General features: G+C 42.3%; 1 protein-coding gene across 5 annotated transcripts in view; it reads left to right on the forward strand.

Annotated features, from left to right (window-relative positions):
- cacna2d2a (calcium channel, voltage-dependent, alpha 2/delta subunit 2a) overlaps positions 1-19,178 on the forward strand; it is a 140,026-nt gene that overhangs the window by 61,373 nt on the left and 59,475 nt on the right. For all 5 annotated transcript variants that reach the window (XM_069535948.1, XM_020101567.2, XM_069535971.1 and 2 more), the window contains exon 4: positions 7,573-7,632. In XM_069535948.1, coding sequence (XP_069392049.1) covers positions 7,573-7,632 — 60 coding nt within the window. The remainder of the gene's footprint in view (positions 1-7,572; positions 7,633-19,178) is intronic.

Raw genomic sequence — 19,178 nt, forward strand, 5'->3', positions numbered from 1 at the left:
AGTGGATTTGTTTTCATTTATTTTTACATCTTGACAGTTTCCCAAAGCATACACACGTTTCTGACTGATATCCTATCTTTCAGCAGCCATTTCCATTAATTTCATTACAGAATGAAAATCATCTTATACACAGACTTTACTGTAGGTTAATTGCTCATATTGCAAGTGCTGCTTATTTTGCAATTCCTGCCTTTGCTATATTTTCCAGTTTTCTTATGCCTTTACTGTGAAAGAGCAGAACATTTAGGCCACTACAATATGCTGTTACAAAGTGAACTCAAGTTCAGCAGTTAAAGATATTGAGGGGTTTTGAGTGACTATGGATTATCTCAAGCAAGTTTCTCCAACATCACTCCATAGCTGAAATGACTAGGGAAATAATGTGGTGCACTTTATATATCCGTCAGCAGTAACATATAGACTATATACAGTTATAGGAGATGGGCTGAAACTCCAAAAAACCATCCGTCCTTTTTAAATCTTAGCAGAGTCCGTTCCTTGTGTTCTCCGCGGGGGGCCAGCTCTCTGCCCTACTTCTGCGTGTGTTCGCTCCTCCATCCAACTCGCTCTCTTCCTTTGTGACCCACACCTGCTGTTCTCTCCATCATCCCTTCCACCCTTTGGTCCTGCAGCAGTCTCCTTCCTCCCCTGTCATATCTGTCAGAGACGTTCAGTGGCTGGCGTTGCTCTAGGCTTCAAATTTAATTTGGTTTCAATCTGCTGTAATTGCTTTGAGAGATGGCCGTGTCTGCATGTTTTTTCCTCCCTTACGTCTGCTGGAATAGTGGAAAAGAGTGTGTGCATGTGTTCAATGTGTGTGTATGGATGAATATGACTGAAGGTGTGTACTCATGTGTGCACATGTGTGTAAATCCTGAACAAATGCCTGGCTACGCACTGTCATTGATACACTTTGTCAAACACCAGCTGCTGTCACTGGACTCTCTGGCACTTTGACAAGGCTTTTGTCAGACACCATACACTTTTCCCTTTGTAGCAGAAAAGATGGGAGACTACAAGGAGCGAGGTAAATCTGAAAAATATCTTTTTGACATTTTAGCTGAATAATAACCCCTGTTACAAGCCCTGGATGTGTAACGCCTCTCATTATTGTATCTGCACTCTAAAGAGGGAGGATAATTGAAGTAAAGGGCGAAAAATAACCAGACTGCGAAAATAGACTGTTTGTCCTTGAACTGTTTAAAGTGCTGTGGTGAGCTGAGGTGAAAGGAACAGTGTTGAACTGATATAATCAGACTGAGATAATACAAAAAAATCAGCTTCCTCCCTCCACTTGTTGTTTGTCTTCTTTTCCCTCCATCTCACTTGTGTCGTGGTCTGTGTACATATTTTTACATTTGTTCACATGTATTTTCACATAATATCTGTGAGTAAAAGAGTTTTTGTTAAGATGCGACTCAAACACCAGTAGCAGTGTAGTACACGCACATCAGCTCGTGCTTGTCTCTTTGCGAGTGTTTGTGTATCAGTCTCACCTCTGATCAAGGAGACATTAGCCCTGCATCCTGATGCCGTTTCACTCCGCTCCCCCCCACTCGGTGCGCTGAGAAGGCGGAAAGAACGAGCAGGTCATGCAGCCAGTCGCACGCATGCACACACACACACACACCTGTTAACAGATGTACAGACTAAAAGAGCAGCCATGTGCTCTGTTTCTCTCAGGTGGAATGACACCGGGACGCTTTTATTGTGACTTCTTTATTTTTAGCCTGTACGCTGGTTCCAGACAACGGGTATGCAATTTTCTCCCTCTCAGTCACCAGCGAGGCTGTTGCCTTATGGGCTGCTGAATAAACAAGATGTCTGAATCTTTATTTTTTTTTTACAAATAGCGCCTTAAGGGCTCCCTTCCTCTATCTCTGTTGTGTGGTTGATGGGAGTAACAGCAGGAGAGGCAGCAGTTTGGGCTTGTCTGTGACTATCTGTCAGACAGTGGACAGTGAGACCAACCAGCCAGACGCTCACATGTCACTGAGCTAATCCTGGCCCCATCGACACACGGCTCCGTCTGCGCGCTCACCCTGAGCCCCCTGCCGGCCCCCCGCATGTAGGACACTCGGTCACCTGCGAGCAGTCAGAGCTGCAGACCTGTATTGTATCGACTCCTGCTGTGACCTTCTTTGACCTTTTAAATTTACGCTGGATATTTGCATCGTGACCTGAGCACACACAGGGTTTTGCATTCACCTGTGCCAATGAGTAAATGATGTGATAGAGCTGTTTGCAGCATTTATCCCATAAGAAGTTTAATTGAATTTGCAGTGGTGGTTGCTTCAGTGAATGATAATGTGTAGTACAATGGTCTTTGGCCCCCGCTCTTCGGTTTACCGAGCTAAATGCATATTGTTTAAAATGGAGTTTCTCAAATGCAACAAAACGTGCCCCAATTAGAAGAGGATTAATATTGTTTTTATGGAGACACTAAAACAGTCAGTCGAATATTAGATTAGCTCATTTGCTCCCATGACACTGCCTCTAACATAATTGTATTTTGATTACATCCATATTATAAACTTAGAAGTACACAAGAGCTCATGATCAAGGTCGATTATTTTCAGTGTAGCTCTGAAGCACCATTGTGAGTGAGTGTGGCTGCGGCAGAGAGCGACTGTATTGTTCCAAAGTAAAGACAGCTGCCTTTTTTGTCTCATTGAACTAGACACAGACGCTTCCACACAATGCTGGCAATCTACTGTGGAAATATGCTGTTTTGTGGGCCTGTGGGGAGAGGAGAAAAGCTGCTGTTTGATTTTTTTTTATTTATTTCTTTGTTCAAAAAGCTGGTTGAGTCGCTGCCACCGTGGGTAGGTTGACGTTTTTTTTCCCTGCGTCTTCCAGATCCATCTCCGAGGAAACAGCAGACGGAAGTTGGGAGCGTTTTGCGATGAGTGGGGGAAATGAGGAAAAAAAAGAAAATGTTAACATTTCCGTTTTTTGGTGGGGGAAGATTAGAGGGGGTGGGGGGGACAAAGGCAGGGATTATCTCTGCACACGCTACAATAGCACTACACACACAGCCTCTGCAAATGGGCCTGCCACAGGGTGCTTTGGATCACAGAACAAAGACAGGGTCTCCCACCCATCAATGCAGATCCTCTGTCAGAGTTAGCTAATAAGGACGACAATACCCAGCTGCCAGCAGCAAAGCAACCAGGGACCTGGAATTAAGGGTCATTATTTATCCTCATTATGGACGTTTGCATTGTTTGACCACTCTGCAGAGGAGAGTGTGTTCTCATTATCACCGTCCTCCTCCCAGGATGTTCTGTCATTTCAGTCACTCTACCAAGATGAACGTGTAATAATGCAGGCAATAAAAAAACATGCCATAAGTTTTCAACTCCTTCCCATTTCACCCTGCATTACTCCTGGAGCTCTACACGCTCTGTGAAGTCAATTTAACTGTTTTTGAAGTTGGTTTGTGACTGTTGTCGGAATTAATATGGAGTTGGAGGAGGGAGTAAGTTTGAGGGCAGTAAACTGAGACAGATGGAGAGAAATGGAGTACAGCATACGATGGTGGGATAAAACAGCCGAGTGAAGAGGGGGAGATAAAAGGATGGCGCGAGAATGAAAGGTGGTGGCGGTGGTGGGGGGGTGATGATGGCGGCGAGGGTGTGAGGCGATGTGAAAGCGAATTTGTCTGTGATGTTTTAAAATTCTGGAGTGGAAAGTCCCTCCATCTGTTATTGTGGGACGGTTCTGACTCAGTGATTTCTATGATTGGCCTTAATCCTGGCCGAGTGGAGAAGACAGAATGAAGAGCTTAAAGCAGACTGCTCTCACTCTGACAGGCTCCACTGGCCGCCGCCGCTGCTGCTGGGGCTCACTGTCATGCTCAGTCTGCTGCCCCCTAATGGATCAACTGCTGCATGACACTGCACCTCTCTACAGCACACTGAGCCGCTCTCACAGTGCTGACATTTTCATGTAACATAAATTTGTAAGCAGCCACGACATCCATGCACTCAAATTTTAATGCTCCTCTGTGATGATCGTGACTACATACCCACGGATGCATCATATCCATTTCGCTGTCTTTACATAAACAGGTTATTGCTGATGCGTCGTACTGATACTGCATGTGCCAGTGGATATATATGATGTAGTTTATGGAGATGCTGTGTCTGGATATTTTATTCAACAATGTGCAAAGGACGCTCGAAAGCCGTTCTATATATAGACATCTTTTTTTTCCCATGGCTTAACATTGTGATTGTCACTGTTCACTGCAGCCAACGATTGTAAAATTTACTAAAGGTCTTCCCTGCTTGTGTTAGTCGCTTCGAGAAGGTTAAGTGACCAAAGCAGAGTCATTTCACAGTCTTTTGGTCCCCAAGGTGACTTAAGTGTTCCCAGAAACTGAGCTGAGGGGGTCATTTGGGCCATGGTAAGTACCTCGATTCAAGGCTGCAATCACATGTACAGACCGTGTCATGTTTTCTCAAGTGCCCTCTCAGTCAAACGCGCACGCTGTTGGGCTGTTCTGTCCCTCCAGATCGCACAGACGACAATAGAGTGGCGTGTCAAGTGCCCTTTAAGTTAATGTACAGCGGAGGGGGACCTAACAGGCTGCAGCAACCACGCAGACGGCCCTGGTGCCGAGTTGGCACTCACCGCAGCATGACGCTGTCCGTCCCTGGAGTGTTGTCATTCCCCAAGAAATAACATGACTTTGAATGATTAAACCGCTCCCCTCTGGAACACGGCAAGCTCAACAGTTATGAATATTAAAGATCCTAATCGCCTCATGCTGAGCTTTTCGTTATTTAGATTTTTTTCTCCGCTGTCCTCTTGCTGTGTGAGGGATCACAGCTTTTCACCAGCAGGGTCCTTTGACAGCTGAGACATCCCTACGCCGCGCCGCCCGCTCTTTGTAGAATTACACTGTCAACCAGCACCATTATGTACAGAGTTTGCATACATGACAGACTCTATTGTTTGTTGTTTAAGGCTGTAGACCTTGTGGAGGCACTTCCTCACGCCACTATCCATTACAGAGCTGTGTTTATGGTTCTTCACCTTGCCTGAAGGCTCGGTGACAAATGGCCCAACATGTGATGCATTTTGTGTCAAGGTTACAATGGCAATAGCATTGGAGGGTCCGTGCTCGTGTCTTCGTGGCCCTATATGCTGAAGTGTTATTTGCTGTGTTGTGTGGGCCTGTACTGAGCTTATCTGTGCTGTACTGTGCTGATCTCACTATGCTCATCCAGTGCTCTAAGCTGCTTGGGCTCCAGCCACTAGCATAGATGATATATCCCTGCCCCCCTCCTTCCCACATCCCTCACTCTGATTCATTGGCTGTTTGTGTTGCCCATCCATCTGGGCCAACACAGAGGAAGGAAAGACACATGAAGACACATGGCTGTTTTGGAGCACGGGGACTCCATTAAGCTGCTAGGGAAGAGATAGGGTCCCAGAGAAATGGAGGCCTACTGGGAGTGAAGGGAGGAGGAAGAAGCAGCAGGAGAAATGGAGAATGGAGAAAGAGAGAGAGAGAGAGAGAGAGAGAGAGGAAAAAAGGTGTGTGGGCCACTCAGAGGGAGAGAAATGGATTTTATAAAGGGACAAAGTAGAGATTCTTACTGACAGATTAAATGCTGACAAAAAGACTGTGCCATGGGGATGAAAGGGAGCGAGATCATAGATCACGGCAGAGAGATGAGAGAAGAAATGATGGAAACTGTCTACAGAGAAAAATCATGTATGTGAAACATGATATGGTTTTAACTTTTCAGACGGTGAAGTGAGATTATTGCTCTGCGTTTATCCCTAATTGAAAAAACGTAGCGTTGTTAGCTTCACTGATAGATTACCACTGTGGCGCTGCCCTTTGGCAAGGCTGACCCTCTTAAAACGAAAAGCCACCCAATTACTGTCTTTTCTAATGGACTCTCTGCTAATAATTTCAATGGACTAATTAGATCCATATTTCATTGTTTCAGTCGCCCATTGTCTCATTAGGAAATGAATGAAATCGTATCATTGTTGTTTAAGGCTTGTTCAGGTGATTAAAAGCACAATGCAACCGACAGAGGAACAAAACGGATCCACATTTTTTGACACAAATGAGGTTTGTGATAACACATCATGTACACACTCCAAATCATTATGATGCACTCGTGTTCCGGTACGACACACACATAAGGACGGGACTAATATTGTGTGTGTGTTGTGAGGAAGTGGAGGAGCAGTGTCGGGAGTGGGAGTTGTCTGCGGAGATGAGATGGGTGGAGCTCCGAGTAGAAATAGGACAAGTTTCACTGTGATGAGAGTTTATGTCTGTAGTGTGTTTTTAGTAGATAAAAAACCTCCCGTGGTTGAGGGAGCAGGGGGTCTTCAGTGCCGCTGCTACTGTAGCAGGGGTCTAAATAGGGTAAGTCATATTAGAGCCCTGGGACTGTACGGCTGATCACACTATTCTGGGACAGGAACACCAGCGCCCCCTAGAGGCCTGGGGAAACCTAGATACAGAGGCACAGGAGGGAGGGAGGGAGGAGATGCACTCTGGGGAACGAGAGAAAGACTCGAAGGCTTCACCATATTTGCCACTTGGATGATTTGCTATTTGAGAAGACAGTCGGAGATAAGCTACGTCATGGTAAACGATGTTGGACTATTAAAACAGTCATGGTGGTTGATGTCTTCTACATGTTACTTGCTGCTTTATTTGCATAAAGCTGTGGCTGTAACCTGAAGCTCACAATTTTACAACATCTACTTTACTTTCTTTCAAATGACAAGACGGTTCACACAGCTTAAAAACTATGGTGTAAATGTAAAGTTCAGTCCGTATGGATTTAGATTTATAGATCTTCTGCTGTACCATGGTTTGTTACTAGTTTGTTAACACGATGTCTCATACCTCTGACAGCTCAGCTCTCCGTCACACACATTTACACATCTCACCTCAGCAATGTGTAACACTCTCATCACATGGTCTTTAAATCTCCTTCATTTCATTCTGTATTTATGACCATAAAAATTCTCTGATGTTGATGCTTTTTACAATTTTGTGATGTCTATTAACTACTAAATCTATTTCAGCAATTACCTGCGTTACTTGAATTTTCAAACATTTGACAGCTTCTAACAGAACTGAAAACCTGGGGTTAGGTTCACCAACAGGCTGTGTACAAATATTTTTGGTTTTTTGGGGTTTGGTGCTCCCTCACAATACCTCTGCTCTGCGTGTTTTTGTGTTTGTGAGAAAGATTACACAAAAACCTCTGGACAGTTTACCAGAACTCTTGGTGAAATAAGTCATGAAGAAAATAGATGAAGAAAATCAGGCATATTTAGGGAACTGACTCGTATGAGTGAGTGTGTGTGTGAAAGTTGGTGCTGTTTGAATTTAAGGTGACTATTTGGTCTCGGCAGTGGTAAGTTTAGAAGTGAATTGGCTTTTACAGGGAACAAGGTCACGTCCCCATGTGTTTGTCTGTCCATCTGTTGGTCCATTCTTCTGTCTGTCTGTTTGTCTGCAACACAAATCCATTTCCTACTGACTCCTGACACTCACTCTGCTGCTTTTGTGTGTCCTTACAGAAACTGGCCAGGGAAGCAGAGCAGCTGCAGAAGGAACACGTATGGCAAGACGGTGTGACGGTAAAGTGGGACACCCGCTCTTTTCCTTTCTTCTCCAAGACCTCTACTATCTTTTCCTTTCCCTTTTCAGGCAAACTGGTTAATCCTCCCATCATCTGCCCATTCCCATTGTATTCCAATTTCCCCTCAGTGATTTTACCCTTTTAACGACAATGTGATCAGCATCACAGAGACAATGTGGAAGGAGAATGATATACACAAACGCAGTGTACACACACTATAACTGCTTACTTTATTATATTAGCAGCTTTCCCCCCATTTTGTTTCACAGGACACAGCGTGTTGGACATTGTATTTACTTGCATTTGACCTTTAAAACACTAGCGATCCGCTCTTGAAATCTAAAAGAGGAGAAATGGTATTACTCTGGTTTATGTGTTTTTGTCTGTGTGTTTGTGAGCCACCGTGCTCCACTGACTCTCAAATTTGCAAACACTCAAATGCTCTACAAACATGCATGCATACTGATGCACGCTCTCTCTCTCACACACACACACACACACACACACACACACACACACACACACACACACACACACACAAACACTCATATAGCTTCACCCGACAGATACACATGCACATTCCCTACTGTCACATACTCTGTCTCCAGGGAGACGAGCTCGCTGTCATGGTACACTTCCCACAAATGGATTTTTAACCCCGTGCCTCCTGGGGGATATTTGAGAAAAAGCTTTAACTGATTTAAAACGAATAATTATGAGCCCTACTTCCCCCGCAAAGTCCATTTTTATTCATGGTTACTTACACTCTGAAGCTGTAGTCTTGGGGGGGCTGGGCTGCACCCCTCCCTATCTGCTGGTCCGGGGGGGAGGGAGGTGCAGTGCGGCTGTCCCTTCGTCTGAGCCACGAGGACGGTTGACACCTGCCTCTTCCTGCCCAGCTCTGATGTACCTCAATCGGATGCGTAGCCATGCAGGACATGGAGTGTGGGTCACAGTGACCACACACAGCAAACCTGTTCGTAGCTGCATCCAATATGGCGTCAATACCTCCTCGTGTGGAAAAGCCAGCACTCTCTTTAATCCACCCACCAGCACACACCTATCTCTCCCTCTGTTTCAGCTCTTTCTCCATGTTTACACCTCTCCACCCTCCATCACATTCACATGTAATTGTCCTGTATGTGTCTTTAATCAGGCATGAAAACAGTTGGAATATTACATACTATTGCTAACACTGCAAATGGTGCACCTCAATTAATAATGCATTGGAGCTGATTTCATTTGCCTTTATTATTAGGCCAGGTAATGAATCTCAGCGGGGGGGGGGGGGCTGTGAAACCATTAAAAATACAGGAGGAGGGGTAGAGGTGGTATATCCGCCACATTCTTACTAGAATATGTTCCCTGTTTGAAGATTTTGTGCTTTCCTAATTTCCCTTTGGGTGAACACTGACTGACACTCTAATTAGATTAGGGCTGCATGCTCTTTGGGCAAATTAGGAGAAATGCGTAGCATCTTAAAGGGAAGTCTGTCAAATTAATAGAAAAGGTATTTATGTATGAGAGACACTGTGTTTTGACAGAATTTGTGTGTGTGTGTGTGTGTGTGTGTGTGTGTGTGTGTGCGTGCATGTGTGTATGTGTGTGTGTGTGTGTGCGCGCTATGGCTGGAATAGCATAATGTGGTTGTTTGTGTTTGTCGGCGAGTGGGTATTTATTTGTATGTGTTTATTAACGGCGGGTTCTGTACCTGGCCCAGCCCATCTGCTTGCCTCACCAAACTGGTGACATCATAGAAACTCAATGACACGCCTGTTCCTCATAGCGGCTGCCATCACAGCTGTTACTGTAGCAATGGGAAGACCTCACTTGTTTTCTCTCTCTCTCTCTGCCTCACACAAACACACACACACACACACACACTCAAGCCTGTTTCCCGGTCGAACCGCAGTGCCAGTTTTCTGACCATCCCGACTGCAGGACATTATGGATGTCAAAATGTTGATTGTAACAACTGTTGTGATGGTCGTTCAGGGTTTTAAATCCATTGCAATGAAATGGTGTGTGAAATAGACATTAAAGTGTTGGATTGCCTCTGATTTCTCAAGGTCAGGTGCCCGTCCCTGTGTGACACTCAAGCGTTGTGTTGGCAAGAGAGTCCTCCCAAGGCAACGCAGTCATTTCAGCGTCGCTTTGCAATTCTCTCAGGGCCAAGGAAGAAGCAGCAACTTCACAGCCAAATATCAAAAGTCTTTTTGAATATTGGCAGCTTGAGAGCAGAGAGCTAATAAACCTCTCTGGATAGCATCAGCATTCAACTCATTTCTATTTTCTTCCAGAAACAATTCTGGGTTCTACAGTTACTTGCTATGTACTGTATGCTTCTTGCTTGTCTTTGCATGCAATTTGAATATATAATACATACAATTAAATTATTTAAATGTTTCTTTTCCATATAGAAACTCAGCACATCTCTCCAGATGATATTTTACCTGGCTGTGTACCAGTTAAAAATAGTGTTGAAATGCTTCCCTGCTTTTAATCATTTCTCTCCCAGAACTCCACCGCGCTCGCATGTCAAGTGACTTATTAAGCTACACTGACTGTTATAAAGTCCAGTTTGGCTCAACAGTTGCTGATCTTTTGTCAAAGTCAACAATCAGTAGTATTGATCCAGTCATTGGATTTATTTAACTAATTCACTGAAGTTGACTGAAGCTGAAAAGTCCCGGAAAGAGCAGGCGATAGTAATTAAGTAATATCTGTACAATTAGAAAAAAGACGTCAATGAAAAACTCAAAATTAAACCAAGGTCTAAATTCTGGGACTAATAGATTTAACAGTCGACTTCTGAGTCTCGACACAGTTGAGGTGATCTGATTTAAAACAAAACGTGTATACTGACCAAAACTTACCTGACGAAACAGAGGCTATAGAGCTGAAGTCAAAGTTCTGTTATATCCTTAGACAATCTTTGACAACTGAGTTCTCAGAACGGTGCAGCTGCCATTTGTTTCGGGGGATAACACCTTTGTCTCATTACATTAAAGCTGTTCGAAAATATCTTGTGGTCGAGTTTTGAGGAGAAAACTAAACCAGATATGATTCGTGCACCATATGCCACTTGTGATATGTCCAGCTGGAACCAGCTTATTGTGTGTGACAAGCTTTAATATGAATCATTACAATTTGATATATTGTGACAAATAAGCAGTCTGGGTTGATCTTAGATAAATATTTTTATTAATCATATATAAATTGTGGATATTATAATATAATATAAATCCAGTTAAATGGCATGGTGACATCTGTAATGTCATTACTGATACATGATGTTAAAATGAATTTAAAGATACATTTAAAGATATCTTGAAATATCATTGTCAATTGTCAAAAATCCATGAGTCTCATGGATCGGAGCAGGTTGCCAAAGAAAGGCGCATGTCCCTGCATACAATGTGAATGTTTGATAAATGGTGAGCTTAACCTAGTTTAGCTCAGGTCATGCATGTGTGTGGGTTTAGTGAGTGTGACTAATGCTGAGGGTTTACTAGTCTGTAATACTGTAGTGAGCCTACAGTTAACACATCTTTTCACATGGACAGTACAAACTAAATCCTGACAATTACATAATCATCACAGCTACTGCTTTCACACACTATTCATCAAAACAATTATATTCTGTGTAGCATGCAATATTTTTTACCATCTGAAATTAAGAGACTTCTGCAAGACATGAGTTTAGTTTGGTTTCTGCAACTACACAGCAAAATCAGCATACCCAAATTAACTCTGTCATTTTTAACTCTTTAAGTGTCTATATGGGTCCACACCACAAGTGTTACTTTAACTCTTTTTGAAAATTACACTTAGTGTTAGTACTGTAACACTAAGTGTAATTATTGACTCTTTTTGGAGTTAAAATGTCACTCTTCTTCACTCTAACCAGAGTTTTTCTCAACACTTGTATAGTGTTAGACATTAACTCCCTCATGGAATAGTTTGTTAACTATACAAGTGTTAAACCCACATTAACTCTTATAGATGTAAAGAAGTTATACTACTTATTTACTAAAATTAATGGAAAAATAACGGAACAATATATGCACATATCAATATTTCAGATGAACAACACTGGGAACTATCACCTGACTCTGCCCTTCCCCTATAAACTCATTGCTGCTTTACAGCTTCTTTCAGCTCAATGTTCAGATTTTCCATCCTACAATTTTTCTGTTTTTGACTCTGTTCAACTCAGTGAAAAACCTTGAAAACTAGCTGGTGAATGTAGGGAGCCATTCAACAGCTAAAGAGTTGTTTCCCTCAGGAGTTAGTCAAAGCGAGGTAAGAGCAGAGCAGATGTTGGACTAAATTGTCCAGGTGGCCTGTAACACAACTAGAAATAAATATACTAATGGTGCCTTGTGTTCACTGGATGTGGAATTAGGCAAATGTTTAAATGCTAGATAGTTCACTATACATCAAATAGCTGCTCCCCAGTGAATAAAAATGAAGTAATTGAAAAATGTATCTTCATATCTTTAGCACATATTGATCCAATAAACATCCAATAATTAAGCTATGAATGGATTACCACAGCATCTGTATACCGGGGACTGAAAGTGCCACAATTAAAAAACAATGAATAAATGATTAGATAATATCTATTTAAACAAATAAATAAACAAATGGATGAAAACATAAATATAGAAATAGATTAATAGCATTTCCTATCACTAAACTGCATTTATTTATTTATATTTATATTTATAATTTTGTCGGTTTCGGTTATCCATAATGTCAATCAACATGTTTTTGTTTCCCCATCCCAAACCAAATTATGCTCACTTTACAAAAAAGTCAATAACATCAATAATAATTAACCAATGATTTATTATCAGCAGCAGTATTATTATTAATTGGTTGTTTAACCACTTACCCCTCATCACATAGAGACAGCTGTTAATGACCAGTGATAGTCGACACAAAGTGCAACACGTTGGAACAGAGATTGGACGTAAAAAAAAGGACAGAGATTGTGTAAATTGGAGGAAGATGCGTACTTTCCATCAGATTGTGATGTGGCAGCTGCTGTATGTTTGAAATGCATTAGTGCTAATAGCTGTGCCATTAGGGGGAGAGAGAGGCACTATGTTGATGGGTTGCCATGATGAAACCAGGGAGAAGGGAGGGGTGACAAAAAAGACACATGGAGAGGGAGAAGAGGTGTAAGTGAGAAAGTGAGTGAGAGAAGAAGGTATAAGAGATGGAGGAGAGAGAGAAAAAGGACGGGAAACAGAGATGGAGCCATCTTCCAGGCCATTTACTGCAATCATCTCTCTCTAATCAATCAAGCCTTTCATCATAGGACAACACAATCTCTCCTTTGCTTTCTCTTCTCCTCACTCTGCCTCTTTCTCTCCTCTCAGCCACCCACTCTTATAACAATGCTATTCCTGTGCCCTCCTGCTCTCCGCACATGTATGTTCATCTGTGTCTTTCTAATACCTACACAAAATATTCATAGTGTTCGCCCACCAGTAATTGCATTTACCATCCTGCAATATCTCGCTAAAGGCAGAACACAACAAAAGATCTAGTTTGACGTTGTGAAGCAGCCTGGGATCATGTGTCTTTGATAAAAATCCACCTGACACAATGCACAAATCATGTTCATTGATGAAGAGAGAACAGAAATGACTAATCATGATCTGTTGCAAGTGACCATTACACAAGACGACTGGCTAACTGTCCCGGGAAGTTAAAGCAGAAATGGGAAAGTCACAGGCAAATCAGATATGACACAATTAAAAGATGACAAAAATAAAATTGAGGGTTTCTCTTGGTTTGAACAGTGAAGGAAACATTTTGAATAGTTGGAAGTTCACAGGTCAACAGAATAAAAAACATTGGTCTGGATGCTTTTGGATATTTTAATGAAGAATTGTTATTTATATCGTAAAGTGCCAGGGCTGGGAGTCGCAAGGGTTTGTTCACTTGACAAAGTTCGTCTCCTTTAATAAGGCCTCTATTGAGATAATTGGCCCTTCAGAGGAAATGAGTGAAAATCATTGTTGCAACGCTCAGACCAGCCTTCAGCCCCATTAGCCACAGAATACATTAGTTTTATGAGGGCTGACATGCACAGATTCAAATTCAGATTCTGCTAAAATAGACATAAAGGGAGGCCTAACTTTCTCTCAACATGTTAATATCCGGTTATTTCTTTGCCTTTTAGAAATTATGTCAAACCCTAGATTTTCATCCAACCAGGGTGCAATAGACCACAAGTACAAACACATGCTTTGTAGCCTGTGTTGCAAGTATTCGTGGAATTCAGAACATTTTTGTACCTTTTACTCTCAATATTTATGCTGAACCTGTAGGAGAATATTCCTAGAGCAATAATTGGCAAGCCAGGTGTTGTATCTGCAAGTGATGGGTATTGGTTTTCATTATTCCACTGACCATGGGGCAGATTTTTCCTGTGTTGACTTTCCTGAGATGCACAATTTAAAAAAAAGGAAAAAAAAAAGCTTTTTTCTTGTGTCAGCACAACAACCGTTAAAACTCAAAAGGGTTTCCGTACTCGGGGTCTGAGAGTGGGAGAGGAGGGGGCTAAGCTATGTGACTTCTTTATAAATGCACACTGCCTTTTTCCTCCCAAACACTGATAAGCATAGCCGCATTGTCTAATCACAAATAAACTGCATCTATTTTCATTGTGAGCTGTTTTTTTTTTTTTACTACCTTATGGCTGCGCTGAGACAGAGCGCTCGCAGCCTGCCGAGTACGTAATGGAACTCATAAACAGTGTTATCACTGAATCCTGAGCCATGGAACGGACCTCCATCTGCTCGCCACTGGAAGGGATAGAAATGAGGAGGGGGTGCGTGTGTGTGTGGAGAGAAATTCCTACACAGTGCACAATTTATCAGTGTCCTCCCCATCAAATGTTGCTGATGTTGTTGAGCCGAGGTGACGCCAACTCACACGTACATTTGTGGTGGGTACGTGTGTGTGGATGAAGCCATGTTAGCCAATTGATCGGTTTGTATTATGGTCAGTACAAACTTCACCTTGAATTCCTATTTGGACTGCAGCTCCTCTCTCCTCATCTGCATCCATCTGTCAGTCGTCTCCTCTCCTGCACGGTGCCATCCCTCACTTCACCGCTGCGCCGCTCACAGCTTTGATCGCGTTCGTTGTTGCTGTGGTGACCAACAGTTGGGTAATTTCAGCTCCTTGATTGCAGGCCGCTGTAATTTGTTTAAGTGGTTCTCTCCAAGGTAGAAATGTCCTTTTCTCTTTTTTTCCCTCCCATTTCCTTTGACTCTTTTCTTTCTAATTCTCCTATGTTTTTTTTCCACATGTCACTCACAATATTTCTCTTCTGCTTCAAGAGAGACCTCTCAAAAACTCATGCTCGAGTCGGGGGTGGGGGGGCGCAAAGTCTAACGTGACTTAGAATAGAAGAAGCACTAAAGTACAGGAGCAGGTATCGAGACACGGCGCAGAGGGACAGAAGAGTTCAGATGTGTCTGTAATGCTTCAGTCGGCAAGAGTTTGGCCGACAGTAATGCAGCATGCTTACTGGAGGGGGGGGGGGCTGAGAGATTGGCCCCCCATGTCTAAATCCCACTGATCGATTCTCCTGCCTCACAGGAGATGGGAATCAATAGTGAGAGGAATCCAGTGAGCCACACTGCAGACCTGGATTTTCCCATTTCACCACATGGCTAACACCCATGAAATGTTATTTTAAAGGCTAAAGCTGATGCCTCTTTGCCCTCTGGTCCGAGCAGGATCAAGAAAAGAAAAGTAAACATATTTATATTTTTGTGATATTTGTAATTATGAAATATATAATGTATCATTTCTGTACTTAAGTATATACATTTTTCAATATTTAATAAAATATATTTTTTATAGCATAATACAGTTCATTTTAAACATAGTTGACAGTATAATTTTAAACATAGTTGACAGTATAATTTATTTTAATTTGTCTCATTTAAATTGTCTGCCAGAGAACCACACATTCCCTGTTGGAGGTTTATCTCTGAGGATGATGCACAAGGTGTGGCTCTGCAGGGTATAAGCAGAGATGCCTGTTTGGGTTTCTGTGTTTTTTTTTTGCTCGCTGTATTCTGTCCCTGTCGTCCTTGGCCGCTGTGGTTGCAGATAACTAAAAGTAGGCACCCCATTGTCATTTGAATGTGCAAATCATCGTGAGGGACAGCAAGGCATCTGATGGAAATGATTACGGGCTCGGAAATAACAGGTTTCTTTTGTCCGGGGTTGATTGTTGATTGGCCACTCTCAGTGAGGCCCGTGAGGAGGGGATGGTGACTTTGGTCTCTGAGGACTGACGATGGTAAAATGTCTGAAAAAGATCAGTGAAATGAAAAGCTGCATTCAGCCCTCCCAAGAAAAATGGAACCTGGAAACATTTTGCTCAGATAAGTGGAGCGCCAGTGTCGTAACAAGCTGCAGTGTGATTGGACACGGGGTTCGCACTGATTTTGTATTCCCAGCTATGGATGCTGTAAAAATGCTATTTGCTTTATCAAATTCCCCTGGAATCCAATGATGGCATTAATATCACCATGACCTGTTTATCTTATTTGTCTTTATGTGGTGTTACAGCACCTCTTCCCTGCTTCCTCTCTGATGATCAGATTGAGTGCTTGTTTGGGAGGTGTTGGCACACGTGTGTCATGTTGGATAGGGTTTTTATCTGGCACTGTGTCCATGCATTGTGGTGATGCTATCAGTGTTAAAACCTGCTCCTCAATGGGGCCCTGTCAGCCAACAATGGAGAACGGCATTACCCAGAGTGCAAGAGGACAAAGCCTCCTCTCCTTATCGCAGGCCTGGAATATTCACAGACTGATTTAACTGCTTTTTACCAAGGGGAAGTGTCAGACTCTGAAAGAAAGAGACAGCACAGAAGAGGAAAACAGGATCCTGTGACCTGCAGGATATTTACAAAGAAAGATTTAAAGAGCAGAAATTGCAGATTCATGGGGCGAAATTGGGGGCATGAAATTTAACCATGGAGTGTGTAACCTTAATATTTTTCAAATTATGTATTTTTAATTTAGACTTCTCCCATCCTCAATTGTTCGCCCCGTTTCTCTCCTCCCTCGCTCCATCTATCTCGTGGTTTGCCGCCTATCTTAGCAAGAGTCTTTGAAGTGAGTGTGCAGTTCGGAGGAGTTCATGGCTCCCTGTCTGAAGAGGAGCAAGACATTGATGAGATGTGCATGGAGAATGTCATTCACTTTGCTGAATTTGCACTGTGTATTGGAGCTTTAATCTGGGGGCACATTTGTTTATTGGCATACAAATGAACATCTGCATGGAGCTATGCTTGGACGCCATGGTCTCCCTAATCGCTTAAAAGCCCGGGGATGCGGAGCATGCCAATGAGAGAGCGAGGGAGAGGGAGGCAGCCCCGCCCAAGGCCTCCGTCATGCACTCCTTTATCTGAGTTTCACTCTCGCTCAATAGCTCGCTGAGCTCCCTCCCTCGCTCTCGCTTTCTTCCAGGCCAACAGTTCAGTTTCCAGTTTACTGGTTGACTCTCTATTGACTTGACATTATAAATAGGCCTTTTTTTATTGTAACCCTCAGTGGTTAAGACAACAGATAAAACATCATACAACACATCTGCATTTATTTCAAACAAGGGAGACACATTTAAAATGTATTGAAAATTCATAGTGAACAGAGAATAAGACTCTAGCAGGAAGTGGAATGCCATGGAAGCGTTCCTGGAAGTTGGGATGTCTCATGAAGGGCTTCTGGTTGGACCGTTTGAAATTGAGATGAAGTGGTGTAGGGTGGAGGTGGATCACTCATTGGTACTGAGCCGAACGACAGGAGGTGGAGAGAACTTTTAAAAGTTTCACAGCTTACAATTGATTGGCTCAAGGTGAGTGTATCAGATTGTGATTGGATGAAAAGAGAGAAAGAGCTGGTTGAGCCAAGATATAGTTGGATCTGTGCATGCAACATAGGAGGCATGTTCAAGAAGAACTGTAACTAAGCTTCATTTGTAAAGTGATGTGACAGAAAAACAAATACCTTCTCAGGATAGGACACAGGACACATCGGCCATTAAACTTTAAAATCTGTAATATATTTAGATATATGTTAAGCTTTCCAAGAATCAACTGCATCAACTTATCCTCTTTCATTGTTTAAAAAAGTTTTGAATTGTTTGGTACATCATTTAATTTTTTTTAGCTTCACCAGTAACCTTGTATTCATTGTTGGATTTTTATTGCTCCTGTACTTGGGGGGAAAAAAACGAATTTATGTGTTTAGATAATCACGTGCTTGCTGTGTGAATAGCCGCCCTTTTTTTTCCTGCTACATCTACCACTAAACCTACTGAAGTATAAAACAACAGCACTTGATTGATGTTATAGTTTCATTATTTAGAGAGGTGTTTAATTAACTAACAACTAATTTAATTAGAGTGACAGAGTTACACCTCTGCCAATAAATCATAACACAATTTGACAGCACCCCAAAGTTCCCAAAATACACACTGGTGAGTTAAAACACTCACAGAAGAAGTGAATAATGGTTTAAGTGCAGGTTTTGAAAAGTTGTGAAAACATAACCTCCTTGGCGGCAGTAAAAGGTTTTGCAGTTCTGTGAATTAGCATTAAAACTGCCCCCAGTAATTGATTTAACATTCCTTGAATCAAAATGCACGACCAAAGAACCAGTTTTCATATTTAATTTACAGGCAACCTCTGCAATTCAAGATCAAAGTGGTTCAACAAGCGTTTTTTTGATTTTCCTACATGTCTATGATTAATTTACCTCTGTTTGAAAACCATATTTCATGAGTTCACCTTTTCACCCTTGTTCGAATCCGTGGGTCTCATAAACTAAAGGAAATGAGCCGAACAAATTAGTTTCTCGTTGTCTTTGTCATTTTCATTCTCATGTCATTCCTATTAGTATCAATGCCCTTGCCCATATGTTTCCTTTGCATTTTGTTCTGCAGAAGAAATTGGAAGTCAGTCATTTATTACTTGCAACTGTGTGTTGTTTATGTGCATTGGAGTCACAGTATGTGCTCGGCCTGGAGGATTGCATTCCTCCAGTAATGGGAGAGGTCTCAGCAGCTTATATGGCCTGATGATTATGTAGTTTGAATGTTGTGAGTTCATAGCATCTGGAGTATGCTGTGAGAATAGAGAGATGGAAGGAAAGATGGGCAGAGACAAGAAGGGCGACTGTGTGGGAGAGTGAGTGTGGTAGATAAGAAAAGGAGTTAAATGTATATGGCTCCGTAACACGTTTACTACTTTAAATAAGCTCTTCTCATCAACAGCCAAATTACATTGTTACAATTTCTTTCTTCATTCTGGTTGCAAAGTGAGCTGTGTGTGTGTGTGTGCGTGTGTGTGTGTGTGTGCGTGTGCGTGCCTTATGGGCTGTTGTGCGTGGGTTAATGAAGAGCAGTAAATGAAATCCTTTATTGTGTTTGATATAATGTCAGCTTCCATTAGGGAAACTGGTGCTAGCAATGATTGCTAGACTATCGAAGCCAGGAGAG

This window comes from Paralichthys olivaceus, chromosome 2 (assembly GCF_024713975.1).
Source record: "Paralichthys olivaceus isolate ysfri-2021 chromosome 2, ASM2471397v2, whole genome shotgun sequence".
In the NCBI taxonomy this organism is placed as follows: domain Eukaryota; kingdom Metazoa; phylum Chordata; class Actinopteri; order Pleuronectiformes; family Paralichthyidae; genus Paralichthys; species Paralichthys olivaceus.